The sequence below is a fragment of the Alnus glutinosa genome, chromosome 13 (genome assembly GCF_958979055.1).
Source record: "Alnus glutinosa chromosome 13, dhAlnGlut1.1, whole genome shotgun sequence".
Lineage (NCBI taxonomy): Eukaryota > Viridiplantae > Streptophyta > Magnoliopsida > Fagales > Betulaceae > Alnus > Alnus glutinosa.
The window spans coordinates 19,190,531-19,205,305 of NC_084898.1; the positions used below are offsets into that span (position 1 = coordinate 19,190,531).

The following is a 14,775-nucleotide window of genomic DNA, read 5'->3' on the forward strand; positions in this document are numbered from 1 at the left end:
GTTAAAAAAGTTACCAAAATAAAAACATGGTGGGTATCTTTTTTGGAATACGATCCTCTTAATTTTATTTAGTAAAATTGGTGCATCTAACGGTTTATATGAAGTTAATATTGACACGTTTTTTCAAAAATTTAAATAATATGAAATCATGTACATCATTAAATTCAATTAATTTTAAATTCTAACCATAAAAAGGTCTTTTTTTTTTTTGGGTAACAAGGGAAGCCTCTTGCAAAACATATATATATATATATATATATATATAGTACTTGAATACTAGGCTTGTACAAACGTAGTGGTTATAATCGCTTTGCAATTGCTTATAATTGTTGACTGCTAACTGTATAACCGCATAACCGCTTTTAAAAGCGGTTATAAATAACCGTTAACCGCTTAGGCAGAGACGGTTTTAGGGGTAGACGAAGACGGTTAGTAGTTACTAACCGCCTACTTATATATATATATATATATATAAGGAATTCTCTCGAATTTGAAAGATTTCGAGTAAATAATTGTGAGAGACTACTTATGAGATCCAATCGTTTAAATAAAAATTAGGCATTTGAATCACTTATCTAGTCAAATAAATTTTATAAGTGGTCTCTCACAATCATTTGTCTAAATTTAAATAAATAATTTGAGCGGATTCACCTTAAAGTAGCTCAAAATGATTGTCACCCACATATGTGAGAACGCATAAAGCGATAAGATTCGTTGCGGGCTCTCACGTTACAAATTGGCATGCTATTTGGGTCGGGTCTAACCACAAACCCGATACAATGCCCACGTAAATTAACTGGGTGATTCGTCCGAAGCGAATGTGTGTCGGCCCTTTGGCTCTCTGCTCCAGGTCTTTCACTGTCAATAGTTTGAGCGCTTTCGCGTGTGTATATATATATATATAAAGCACTTCCTCCTTGTAGAAGTCACTACCCATTATTTCCCTTCATTGGTTTCAGTCTCTACAATCGTAGAATTGGGTTTTGCATTCTTTTAGTGAGCTCTAGTGAACTGGGTTTCCCTCACATTCTTTCAAAACAAGCTGGTTAAGATTTCCCCCCGTTTTCTACTTCAGGTACTGGTTGTGATTCTCATAATAAATACTATTTTCTTGATCGTTGGGTTCATAAATTTGGAATCTTTTTCTTTTTTTCTTTTTTTTAAAGAGTTAATATTATTCTGAAAAAAGGAAAGAAAGGTTTTTCAATATGGTATCGTGGATTTTTCTTCTTTTGGTTTTGGATGTTAAATGAAGTTGGTAATCTTCATTTTGTGATTATATATGTGTATAATGGGGAAATGATGGGCTGGCTGGCTGTTGTATTAATTTATCTTCAGATGTATGGGGATATTTATTTTGGCTATTTCCATTGAAGGAAGCAACAGTACTGGTTAAGATGCATTTGGAGTTTTTTCTTTTTGTCAGAGAAACTCATCAAGTTGCTTTAGCTTATTGAAGTGATTGATTTCTGAATTATAATCATGAAATATGATACATCACTGATTGCAAATATTAGGCAGGGACAAATTATGAGCAGTTGAATTGCATGAGTGCCAATTTAATCTATTATTTTATTAGAGATAACAATGGCTTGCGTGCTATCTTCTGCTTTCCTTTTTGTACATATAATTTGTTTATTATATATATATATATATATATATATATTTTTTTTTTTTTGTTTTCTGTCTTTTTTCATTTTTTTCTTAAAAAAATCGATTGATGTAAGTGTGGAAAAAGGTGAAAAAAAGTTCTCTGCTCATTGATCTGGGAGAGTTTCTGTCCTCCATTCCAAATTCATCCATCCCAACTTTGTAGGGTAATTTTTTTTGCAGGGTAATATTTTGTCGGCACACTATGATATAACTAGCATTTAGAAGGAAAGTTTGAATATAAAATACAAGAAACTTTATCATGAACACTGATCAATACAAAAGGCTAGATTTTATTAGTTGAGGTGAATTGTGGACCTTTTTGTTAGATTTGATGAAGGAAGTGGCACATGAAGCTGTAATGACACCTTTGTCTTTATTTCAAACAGCACACTAGAATAATGAGCGGATGAGTGTATTTATAGAAGAGTTACAAAAGATGGACAAAACGTTACAATTCTTACAAGAAACGTTAAAGAGTAAATTACGTTAAAGTAAATGCTAACGTTACTCATTGTTGTCTTTTGAGGATCCACAATAGAATCTACTTGTTTATCAATTTTCTTCAATATCTTTTGTCTTTTGATCTGTTTTTCCTCTGTTTTGTCTAAATTTTGTTCAATATTTTTTGTCTTTTGCATCACTAAAATTTTATACATGCAGAATGGCCAGTGCAAGATTAATCCAATCGTTAAATCTTCTATTATGTGCACTGCTATTGCTCAAAACAGAAGGCGTTAATGTAGGAATTACTTATGTCCAGGATGCAGTAGCAAAAGGAGCTGGTGAGAATACTTTTTCCAGAAAAAAAAAAAAATGATTGAAAATTGAGCCTTTCATCTTCTTCCTTTCAGATTTCAGTTCTTCCCATAAATAATAAACTCTTCCAAATATTCGTTTCATTGTGTTCTGAAATTTGACCTATTCTGCAGTTTGTTTGGATGGAAGTCCGCCAGCTTACCACTGGGATAAGGGATTTGGTGCAGGAATTAATAATTGGTTGGTTCATATTGAGGTTTGTCCTTTTGTCACGCCCTATTCAACAATTTCTTTACTAATTAAAGAACAAATGGCATAATGCTTGGACAGATTGCCAAAAGAAAGAAGAAAACAGGAAAAATGCTGAGATACTGAAGCAACTTTTCTAATGCCAAATTGTAAAATAATTCCAATTCTTCTGTTCTTATTATCAATAAAAGGAGTAGAGAAAGCTCAGTATTGAATTTTGATAAAATATTATGACACTTGAATGTTACAATTTTCTTTCAAATCTAGTTCTCAAAGGCTTTAATAGTTTTGGTTAGTTATAAAAAAAATGGAAAAAATGTTAATTTTCTAATATCTATCTATTATCTATATATTTCTTCTGTAATCATCTGGTCTTTTGCTGTTGGTTCATAGGGAGGTGGATGGTGCAACAATGTCACCGTTTGCCTTGCTCGCAAGAGCACTCGTTTGGGTTCATCTAAGCTAATGGCCAAGGACATTGCTTTCTCTGGCCTTTTGAGTCAATTTCAAAAGTTTAATCCTGGTATGACTTAATAGTTATTGATCTAGTTATATTTTTCCAGCTTGTATAACCCCCATGCTCCTGAGCTGTGCCTTTTAACGATATTAATAGAATCTGTTTTAATATGCAGACTTTTACAACTGGAACAGAATCAAGGTTAGGTACTGTGATGGGGCATCATTTACAGGCGATGTGGAAGCAGTCAATCCAGTAAGTTATTTGAAATTATGAGAGAATTTCAAGTTTTAGTTTTGTGGCAGAACCGGGTTCCACTGTAATTTTTGTTTATTGTTTTGGTTGGGTTTTAATTAGATTATAATTTGATCAGGCTACTAATCTTCACTTCAGAGGAGCAAGGGTTTGGCTTGCTGTCATTGAGGATCTATTATCAAAAGGAATGAGAAATGCTGAAAATGTATATCCTATAATCATTTATCAACTTTAATCATCTGCTACTCGTTCCTATAACTCGATAGGACTTTTGCCTACAGGCTGTTCTCTCTGGTTGTTCGGCTGGTGGATTGACTTCTATTTTGCATTGTGATAGCTTCCGAGCTCTCGTTCCTATTGGTACTAAGGTTAAATGCCTGGCAGATGCTGGTTACTTTATTAACGCGTAAGCTCATATACTTTACCTTCTATCTTTACTTTATATTCTAAACGGTGCGAGAAGTTACACATTCATGTAATTTGACTCTGAGACATTGCATAACAGGAGGGATGTTTCTGGAGCACAACACATTGAAGCATTCTATAGTGAAGTGGTTGCAACGCATGTATTGATGCTCTCTCTCTTTCTCTCTCCCTCTCTATAACTTCTATGTTGCAATTTTATGATTTTAGCTTTGTATACTGCTTTGAATAGGCAATTTACCTTTCAGTTCCTTCTACCATTTCCTACCGTATATATATAAAAAAAATCTTGTTACAGTCACTCACTTATTCAAGTGTTTCTCTTTTTTATGTCTAGCAAGGAAATGTTACCTATTCTTTCCTTGTCTCTCTTTCAACAAAAGGAGAGCTCCTTTTTGTTTTTCAAGCTTTTGTACAATTCAAAAGGCAATACCTGATTCTTAATGTAAATCTCTCTCTGTAGAATTCAGCAAAGAATTTGCCTCTATCTTGCACTTCAAAATTGAGACCGGGGCTGGTAAGCGCGTCTATTTTGGTTAGTTTCATATATCACCATTTCCTCTTCAATGTCACCAATACTTTTCAACTATATTGTAGTGTTTCTTTCCCCAATACGTTGCACAGCAAATCCAAACACCGATATTTTTGGTAAATGCAGCCTATGATTCATGGCAGGTAACCTCATTCTTATTGTGATAAAGATAACTACTTTTAGAAATTCTTTCCGATTTTATGTGTTGCATATGCCCTTCTTCCTCTGGTTCTAGTTTCTTGCTTTGATTTTTTTTTTTTTTTTTTTTGTAATTTTCATGAAATGGATACACATGATAGATCCTTTGCCTTGGTGATGAAATTAAGGAGTAAACTGAAAATTTGAAAATCTGCCAAATTAGCTTGTTATAGGAAGTATGAACATCTTCGACACATAGCGTCTCACTTGTTATTGAATTATGTACATTGAGACCAGTTCATTTCTGATCCCCCAATATTTAAAAGGGGGGATAATATTGGTGTGAATATCCATTTTAGAGGATGTAAACTTCTTAAGCAACATTGCTGATATAATTTAAACTTTTGAGGAAGCCAACTTCTATGCCACCTGAGCCAACCCTTGGAGCCTCTAGTAATATATCCTCTTTCCCTAGAAACGTTTATCTTTGTTGTGCATTTTGAAATTTGATCTGGTTAGACCTTTGGTGGTGGAAAGTCAACTTTGCGTTCTGTTATGGAATGCAACCCCGAGGCGTGGAGTCAAGGCAGGTAGTTCAATGTTGGCAGATCTAATTGTTTAAAATTTGGAAGAGTTTATTTCTTTTTAACATCTTAAAAACAGGATCATCTAAGCTTTGAAGATGGGTTGCCTACCTTCTGTTGCCTGATTCGATTGTGTTTTTAGCATTTTCTGTCACCTTAAATACTGATGATAAATAGTAACACATTTTATAAATGGAGTTTTTAGGTTCTTGCGTATTTATTTAGAGTAATCCACTTTTCATTCTTCTAATACCTGAACTCATTATTTTCTTCCAGATAAAAAACATTTTGGCACCAGGTGTTGCTGATCCCCATGGCCACTGGCATAGCTGCAAACTTGATATAAACAACTGCTCGCCCAGTCAAATCCAAACCATGCAAGGTGAATACCAGTAGCCTCTTTTATATCCTTAAACAATTCTTCAAGGAGGCAAGCATAGAATCCTTTTTTTCTTTTTCTTTTGGTAAGTATAAGGATTTTAGTCATCATCTGAGAATTGGGTCAAATTATCAGCAAAAAGAATTGCCTCTTTCTGGCTGGCCCTTTCTGCCATTTATACAAAAGCTTTCAGGGAGCAAACTAGAATAGAATTTTCTACATCATAAGGTCAGCATTGATGATAAGAACTGGGTTCCAAAAATTTTACTTGTAATCTTTATGTTTATTTTGCAGATTTCAGGCTGCAATTCTTAAGTGCATTGAATGGACTAGGCACCTCTTCATCTAGAGGATTATTCATAGACTCTTGCTATGCCCACTGCCAAACCGAAACACAGGAGACATGGTTAAGGACTGATTCTCCAGTGCTGGGTAGAACAGTAAGATGCACCTTTCTCTTCATCACCTGTTCTTCATTTTTTTTTTTTTTTTGGTCATTATTTATGATAACATTTTTCTTAATCTTCTTATTTTGTTTCTGTTTTTCCCTTGTTGCTCTGCAGAAACTAATCCCATTTTTATTTGAAAATATTCTGCAGACAATTGCAAAGGCAGTTGGAGACTGGTTTTATGACCGGAGTCCCTTCCAAAAGATAGATTGCCCTTACCCTTGCAACCCCACTTGCCATAACCGTGTTTTCGAGCCAAAAGAACACCCAGAATTATAGATTTATTATATATATATATATGAATGATAGTTATTGGTAAAATGAGCTTAAAGAATTAAAAAGAAAAGACGATTGTTGATTGATCAAGTCTTCGAAATAATCAAAGGCGCCACTTCACCAAACTTGTGTGCTGGGAGTCTTCCATCATTGTTTATGTATTAACTTATTACTCTCACTATAATAAATGCATTCACTGTTGCTCTTACTCTGAGCATCTATATGGTCAAAACAATGTTTGAGGGTGATCTTTTATATTTTGTGAATTCTGGTAAAAGGATTTTTTATATAAGCGCCTAGTCACCTTATCCCGATGTGGTTTTATCTTGTTGTGGAGATTTTTGTAATCGGAGTTTATTCCTCTTGGACGGCTTCTGATTGGAAATCAGTGCCTCTTCAATAACAACTTTTCGGCAGTTGTTGCAGTGTTCAAGCAGGTCAAATTCTTGGCTTGCTTCATATACCGCCTTATGCGGTCCATATTTTGGCTTTTTGCCCAAGACACAAACACAAAGGATTGGGTTGTTTATTATTCCTTTGAGATCATTATGGACCAATTTATTATTTATTGTTCTTATTTTCGACATTGTAATTTCGTATGGTATGTTGTTTGGGAGTCTATCCCCCTTGAGTTTTTTGTTCTCATGTATACATTTTTCCCATATTGATTAAAAAAAAAAAAATTGCCTTTAGCTTTAGCCTTTATAAGGTGGTGGGATTGCAGGAGCATGTAAAAGTACAGGTAATTTGTGAAATAAACTCTACATGGCATATCGGTTTTACCTATTGAGTGGCTATGTCAAAGCACTGGAATGTATCCTCATGACTCAGTGTTGTACGAGCGGTGGTAGTTAGCGGTTATTGTCTCTAATCGCTAAACGCACTGCCTTAGGTGGTTAGTAGTTTTAATTAATATTTGGTTAGCGATTATTTATGTTCAAACCACACTATGGTAACCGCATGTCAAGTATGAGCCTTTTGGATCTATTTTGGTATTTTGAGCCTATTGGGCATGTTTTAAACTGTTTTGATCATTTTTAATGTTTTGGCATGAAACTGTATGTCAAAATGACTTTGTTTTGCTATACTATATATATATATATATATATATATATAGGTGGTTAGCAGTTAACCGTCTTTGACTATTTTACGATCGCTAACCGTACTATCCTAAGTGGTTAGCGGTTATTAATGGTTAATAATAGCCCTTATGTATAGTCATACTCATGAGAAATGAGGAAACAACATTGGCGTGACTTCTGTTTTTTTAAAATGTTATCTCCAATTCAGGTTATGAGAAGAAGAAAAAATGAATATAGAGATGGATATTCATCAAGTAGTCTCTTTCAAGTTCATTTATTTTTAAGTTGGAATAAGATAAAAAATCTCGAGAGCTTCGTCTCTCTCTCTCTCTCTCTTCTACATAGGTTCATCTCTCTTTTCTCCTCTAATTTTTCATACCACATGAAAGCCTTGTGGAGTTCCCTTGTTGTTGTTTGGGGAGGGGGGAGGAACCAACTCCTCCCTTGTTTATAGGTTTTTTTTTTTTTTTTTTTTTTGCGCACTTTATTCCTCCTACTTTTGTTTTACTTATAACCGAACAATACCTTGGAATATGCTGGTTCACACGCAGTGGTAATGTAACCTAGCGTAGAGGTTCAACCATGATCTACATATTAATCCTTGGCCCTATTCCCAATACCACTTTAGGAATGAGGCCTTGAATTACGGGCAATGCCTGAGTGGCTGGCCCTAAAAGGAAGTAGCACCCATCATAACTCGAACCTAGGATCATAATGGAGAAATGCCCTATTGTCCCAGGTCCTAACCATCTGAGCCAGGGCTATTCCTCTTACTTTTTCTTTCATTTTTTATGCAACTAATGTTCAGCCCTTCTCCTCCACGCACGCTCCCCATCAACCTACTCTCTCATGTCTTCTACTCCTCCCCAGTTACGCTGCCTTTGAGTTGTTAGCCATGGGCCACCACCAATCCTACAGACATCAAGGTGGTGCATCACCCATGCAACTTAGTTCTAGCTAGTTTCAATGTGTTTTTCTGACTGTGGCTTTCAAGTTCGCTTGTTGTTGCAATTTTTGTTCCTACATGCATAAGCTTTCATGGACTGGGCATCAAACCCTTGAGTAGGGTGGCCTTTCTCTTGGCCAGTGAGCCATGATCCAAATGGACTGAGTCCTAGTCGCATTAAGAATCCTAATCGAATTAGGAGTTCCATTCATACTTGGACCTCAGAATCCTAATCCTATAATTAGGAGTCCTTATCTAACTATGATTAAGAGTCCCAATCATATTAGGATTTCTAACTATAAGTGGTTTACCAATCCTAATAGAAATCCAAGTTCATTAAATTAATTCAACTAAGTTTAGAAATCCTAATCATATTATGTTTCCAATTCTAATCACATTAGAATTCTTAGTTGTTTTAAGTTTACAAGTTTAATTGAATCAAAGTCCTACTCTCACTAAGAAACAAAAGATATCTTAACCACCTAAGAGAGGGAAAAGGGTAGTCTAGACCAATTAGGATTTATCACAAATCCTAATTCTCAAAGGATCGGTTTTCATACAATCAAAAACACCTTTTTGATTTGAAAAGGGCAACCACAAAGATCAAGGGAAAACAATTCAAACAATAACATCTTATACACTCAAACATTGTATGTGATTTAATAAAAAATTAAAGAACAAAACTTTGTTCAAGCAACCATGTTTGAATCAACAAAACCATATCATAAACATGCTTTAAACTGAATACATCATGCTGGAAACAAACTAAACATCATCCAAAAATTGTTAATCAATAAAAAAACAAAATTTCAATTATTTAATATCAACTAAAATAATTAAAGATGAAGAAACTTGTTGGAAAAAATTTCAAAAAGTTGTTCAGGCATGCAAAGATTGCATGGTGTGTTGTATGAATCGGTTTAATTTCCAGCAACTTCGAATTATCAAAACAACATCCTAACATGTCTCTAAACAAAAATCAAAGCCAAACAACATGCTAGGATTGCACATTTGCACACACACTTCTTAGAAAAAAAACAAAAATCAGCAAGCACAAACAAGAGCAAACCAATTTTTCATGTTGATCCTCATTGAAAAATCATGTAATACATCAAACTATGAAGCCCTACCCTAATACAAATTGTTAGAACACGATATCCAACTCATGCACATCACATGCAGCAAAAGAAATTATGAACAATTTCTAGTTAAACTGTAAAGTATTTTCTACTTTCTGAACTACTAAACTGTAAAAAAGACTAAGAAGATGGAATAGAATGAAATGGAAGAAGTAAATTGCAAGCTGGATCTTCGAGGGAATCCAGAACCTCTTGGCTTTATTAGAGAAAGCTTAAACTCCAAGTAACATTTTACAAAATCAAGAATCAAATGCTGAACACTCGTGGGCACTGGGTAATATACCAGCTACCCGTAACAACCCAACTACCCAGCCCACTCGCTTCAGCCTAACTATCACAACAGAACAATTGATTCTGGCCCAACGACTATGCATACAATTACACAAAACGACTACACTTTAAGAGTACAATTACATTTCATAAAACGACTACACTTTGAAGTAAAAGACTATTATCTCTTCTGCCGACACTTTTACCACACAGACTACTACTTGTCTTGTCCAACTCAACCTCGAGCCTCACACACTGACAAGCGACATCACAATTGCTCTGAACCCTTCTAGGATCTTCTAACTTCAACCCAGTCTTTCTTCTTTCTCCTTATCCTCTGGAAGACCCATGACAATCTCCCCCTCTTCACAGCACCTTGCCCACAAGGTGGGGATACAACTCACAAAGCTTCCAGTAATTCTCCCACGTATTCTCCTCCGAAGGCGCCCCTTTCCATTTAATCAAAACTTCAGTAAGTGATCTCTTGTTTCTCCTGATAATTCTGCGCTCAATAATCTGTTCTGGCTCTAGTTTTATCTCACCATTTACATCAACTGGTGGGAGTGTTGATAGAGGAGTTATTTGCTGACCCAATTTCTTCTTTAAGCAGGATACATGAAATACAGGATGGATCCGGGCTTCTGGAGGTAGATCCAACCGATAGGCGACAGAACCAATTTGCTGAAGAACTTTAAATGGCCCAAAGAACCTCAAAGACAACTTCAAATTCTTTCTCATGGCTATCGTTTTCTGGCAATAGGGCTGTAGCCGTAGGTAAACCCAGTCATTAACTAGGAACTCCCGCTCTGTTTTCAACTTATCAGCTTGATGTTTCATACAATTTTGAGCTAGATGCAAATGATCCCTTAACATATTTATTAATTGATTTCTGTCTTGTAAATGCACATCAACTGCAGAATTAGTAGCCATACCCGGCACATAGGAAATCAGATTAGGAGGAGTGACCCCATATAAGGCCTCAAAAGGTGTCATCCCAGTAGAAGAATGATGGTTGGTGTTGTACCACCATTCTGCTAGGGGAAGCCAAAAACTCCACTCCTTTGGTTTGCCTCCAGTATAGCATCTAAGATAGCCCTCGAGGCACTTATTTAAGGCTTTAGTTTGCCCATCGGATTGAGGATGATAGGCAGAACTGTAAGCTAGAGTAATGCCTTGCAACTTAAAAAGTTCTTGCCAGAACGAACTGGTAAAAATGGGGTCTCTATCTGATACAATGGATTTAGGTAATCCATGTAACTTTAAAACATTAGCAAAGAATAGATGAGCTACAGTAGAAGCAGTATAAGGGTGTGATAAGGCAATAAAATGGCTATATTTGGTTAGTCTGTCAACAACTACCATAATCACAGTGAAACCCTTAGAAGTTGGCAACCCCTCAATAAAATTCATTGATATATCAGTCCATACCTGCAATGGAACTGGCAATGGCTGCAGTAAACCGAGAGGGTGGATCAGCTCATTTTTATTTTCCTGGCACACTGAGCGTTCCCTGACCAACTTCTTGATATCCCTTCTCATTCCCTTCCAAAAGAAATCAGCTTTGGCCCTATGGACAGTTTTATGATAGCCCGAATGCCCTGCACTAGGATTAGAATGAATGTATTGTAAGACTTGAGATTTAAAATCTGAGTCTTTGACAGTGTACAATCATCCATTATACATGATTAATCCTTGCCGAAGGGAGTAGCCTTTTGGAACCCCACTGTTCTGTTGAAGTAAAGATAATAGATTCTGAGTATGAACATCACTCCCATAGCTGGCCTTTAACTCATCCACCCAAGTGGGAGTGGGAAATGAAATTAGGGAAATACTGAGATTAGGCTCCTCATGTAAATCCTCAAACCTCCTTGAAAGTGCATCAACCACTTTATTGTCCTTTCCTTTCTTATATTCAATGCTGAAATCATAACCCAGCAGCTTTGTAATCCACCTCTGTTGAGAAACCGTGCCAACTTTCTACTCTAACAGAAATTTTAAAGACTGATGATCAGTCCTTACTTTAAAAGCTTGCCCTAACAAATAAGGCCTCCACCTCTGCACTGCAGTTACCAAGGATAAGAGTTCCTTTTCATATGTGGAATAAAAAATAGCCCTCCCCTTCAAAGCCTCGCTGAAAAATGCTATTAGCTGACCCTCCTGCATCAAAACTGCCCCCAATCCTGTACCACTAGCATCACATTCTATGATAAATGGGATATTAAAATTTGGCAACCGCAACACTGGTGGATTGGTCACAGCCTGCTTAAGCTTAGTAAAAGCCTCAATTGCTTGATCAGTCCACTGAAAAGAGTTCTTATTTAATAAATCTGTTAAAGGAGCTGCAATCATTCCATACCGTCGAATGAACTTTCGATTATACCCCGTTAAGCCAAGAAACCCCCTCAGTGACTTAATGGTTGAAGGTATTGACCATTTGAGAATTGATTCAATCTTCTTAGGATCAGCCTTAACCCCATCCTGCGAGATTAAATGACCAAGATAATCAATTTTAGCAACTCCAAACCTGCACTTGGATTGCTTAGCATACAACTGATGGAATTTTAGAGTCTCCAAAACCTCCCTCAAATGCCCTAAATGCTCAGCCATATCCCGGCTATAGACTAAAATATCATCAAAGAAGACTAGGACAAATCTTCTTAAAAATGATTTAAAAACTGAATTCATCAAACCCTGAAAATTTGATGGAGCGTTGGTAAGGCCAAATGGCATCACAAGGAACTCATAATGACCCTCGTGAGTCCTAAATGTTGTTTTAGGAATATCTTCTGTTCTGACCCGAATCTGATGGTAATCGAACCTTAAGTCCAGTTTGGAAAACACCTTAGCACCATATAACTCGTCTAGAAGCTCATCAATGACTGGTATTGGAAACTTGTCTTTGATGGTTTCTTGGTTTAGGGACCTATAGTCCATACACATACGCCAACTCCTGTCGAATTTTTTGACTAGTAATACTAGTGAAGAAAAAGGACTCTAGTTGTGCTTAATAACCCCAGACTGCAACAAATCCTTTACTATTTTTTCAATCTCAGTCTTTTGATAATACTGGTAGCGATATGGTCTTACACAAATATGCTTAGTACCTTCTTTGAGCAAAATTTGATGATCATGAGATAGCTGAGGTGGTAGTCCTTTAGGCTCTGCAAAGACCACTGCAAATTCATCAAGAAGGGCTTGCAAATCCTCATTGAGAGGAGTAGTAGACAGATTCTGTTCCTGAGGCAATAACTGCAACAATAACCCTTTTTTACTGCCGTGAGAAGCCTTAAAAAAATTAGACCCCTCCTCCATAGTTGAATCAGTAGAATTAAAACCTTTCAAAATAATGGTTTTGCCCAAGAAACTAAATTGCATAGTTAATTGCAGGAAATCCCAAATAATTGGACCCAAAGTCCTCAACCATTGCACTCCCAACACCATATCACAGCCGCCTAACGTTAGAATGTAAAATTCTGTAGTTAGAATTACCCCTTGCACTTTCAATGATACCCCACTGCACTGTACTTCACTCTGGATAGAGTCTCCATTTGCAACTCGAACTTGGATGCGATTATAGGACAAAATTGGCAGCTGAGTCTTCTTGACCACTGAAGGATACATGAAATTGTGAGTGCTGCCCGAATCAATGAGAATCACCACCTAGAAATGGCATGTAAAGAGATTTCTGGTAAATGCTCCAATAATTCATGTTCTATTTTTTCCTCCTGTACACAATGCTCCTCTTCCATATTCTGCTCATCCGGTTTCCACTCCATACCATGGATCAAGTAAATCTTAGGAGAGTGACATTTATGGCCTTGACGATACTTCTCATCACAATATTAACATAGCCCTTTGTCTCTCCGTTCTTTCATCTGAGCCTGTGTCATGCGCTGAGTAGGTAGAGTTCGGCTTTGACCAGAATTGTTGTTGTTATTCTGAGTCTCTGACCCTCTACCACTGTACCACCCCCAGATGAATTCTCCAAACTTGACGGTTTGCTATACCCAAAAGAATTCCCTACATTCTTATAAGGTCTCCTAATGGAGTTCATAAACTCCTCCTGAATCTTAGCTAGAGCAAAAGCTGTATTAAGACCATCAGGATTTAGCATTCTTACTGGCAACCATATTTCATCCTTTAACCCACTTAAGAAACAACTGAGTTTATTTCTTGCAGAAACTCCTCCTCTCAACCGATTTGATAAAGACTCAAATTGAGTCTTATAAACTACTACAGTTGAGGTTTGTTTAAGTCTCATCATAGACTCCATTGGGTCATCATAGGTTGATGGCCCAAATCGAATTTGTAATTCTTTGCAAACGCATCCCAACAAGGAAACATTCCACAATCCTCCCCATCTTGGAACCATATTAACGCATCCCCCTTCGTTTGAAAAGAGTCTAAACGAACCCTCTGATTTTCAGAAATTTGATAATAGTCAAAGAATTGGTTTGCTTTATAAATCCAGTTCGAAGGATTTTCACCATCAAAACTGTGCAAATCCAATCTCATTTGACGAGGTTGGGGATTTCTACCACCCCCACCTGAAGATTCAGGTACCCAAGACTCCACATTATCCCTACTAAAATCATTATCAAGAATAGGGCTTTTAAATTTTACCAGTTTCTTCATATCTTCTGCAAAATCTTTGAACTGTAATTGCATATCCTCTATTGCCCGTGACTGGGAATCTTGCAAATGTTTCTGCATTTCCAAATTAGATTTTTGAGCTTCTTGAAATTGCATGTGATTAGCCTTCATGGACTCTTGCGTCACTCTCATTGGCTCATGCGTCGCCTTAATGGACTCTTGGACAAATTTCTGGAACTCTTTATGATTTTCTTGCACTGCTTTCACTGTTTCCGCCAATTGAGAAACTCTAGTGTCGTCCGACATTATCCCCAAGCTCGGTGACTTCTGATACCACTTGTAAAGTATTTTCTACTTTCTGAACTACTAAACTGTAAAAAAGACTAAGAAGATGGAATAGAATGAAATGGAAGAAGTAAATTGCAAGCTGGATCTTCGAGGGAATCCAGAACCTCCTGGCTTTATTAGAGAAAGCTTAAACTCCAAGTAACATTTTACAAAATCAAGAATCAGATGCTGAACACTCGTGGGCACTGGGTAATATACCAGCTACCCGTAACAACCCAACTACCCAGCCCACTCGCTTCAGCCTAA

The 14,775-nt window shown here is 36.5% G+C and overlaps 1 protein-coding gene across 2 annotated transcripts; it reads left to right on the forward strand.

The window, feature by feature from the left end:
* The first annotated feature begins 874 nt into the window (after positions 1–874).
* Positions 875–6,359, forward strand: LOC133854622 (pectin acetylesterase 8-like). 2 transcript variants are annotated; one of them, XM_062290860.1, is made up of 13 exons: positions 888–1,075; positions 2,314–2,435; positions 2,583–2,665; positions 3,052–3,181; positions 3,291–3,370; positions 3,489–3,575; positions 3,652–3,776; positions 3,876–3,936; positions 4,257–4,310; positions 4,391–4,468; positions 5,324–5,429; positions 5,721–5,866; positions 6,026–6,359. In XM_062290860.1, exons 2-13 carry the CDS (start codon positions 2,315–2,317, stop codon positions 6,152–6,154), a joined length of 1,200 nt encoding a protein of 399 aa, XP_062146844.1. In that variant the 5' UTR covers positions 888–1,075; position 2,314; the 3' UTR covers positions 6,155–6,359. The 2 variants fall into 2 exon arrangements, with proteins under 2 accessions (XP_062146843.1, XP_062146844.1); XM_062290859.1 differs by having other exon boundaries at positions 875–1,075; positions 5,721–6,359.
* The last annotated feature ends 8,416 nt before the right edge of the window (positions 6,360–14,775 follow it).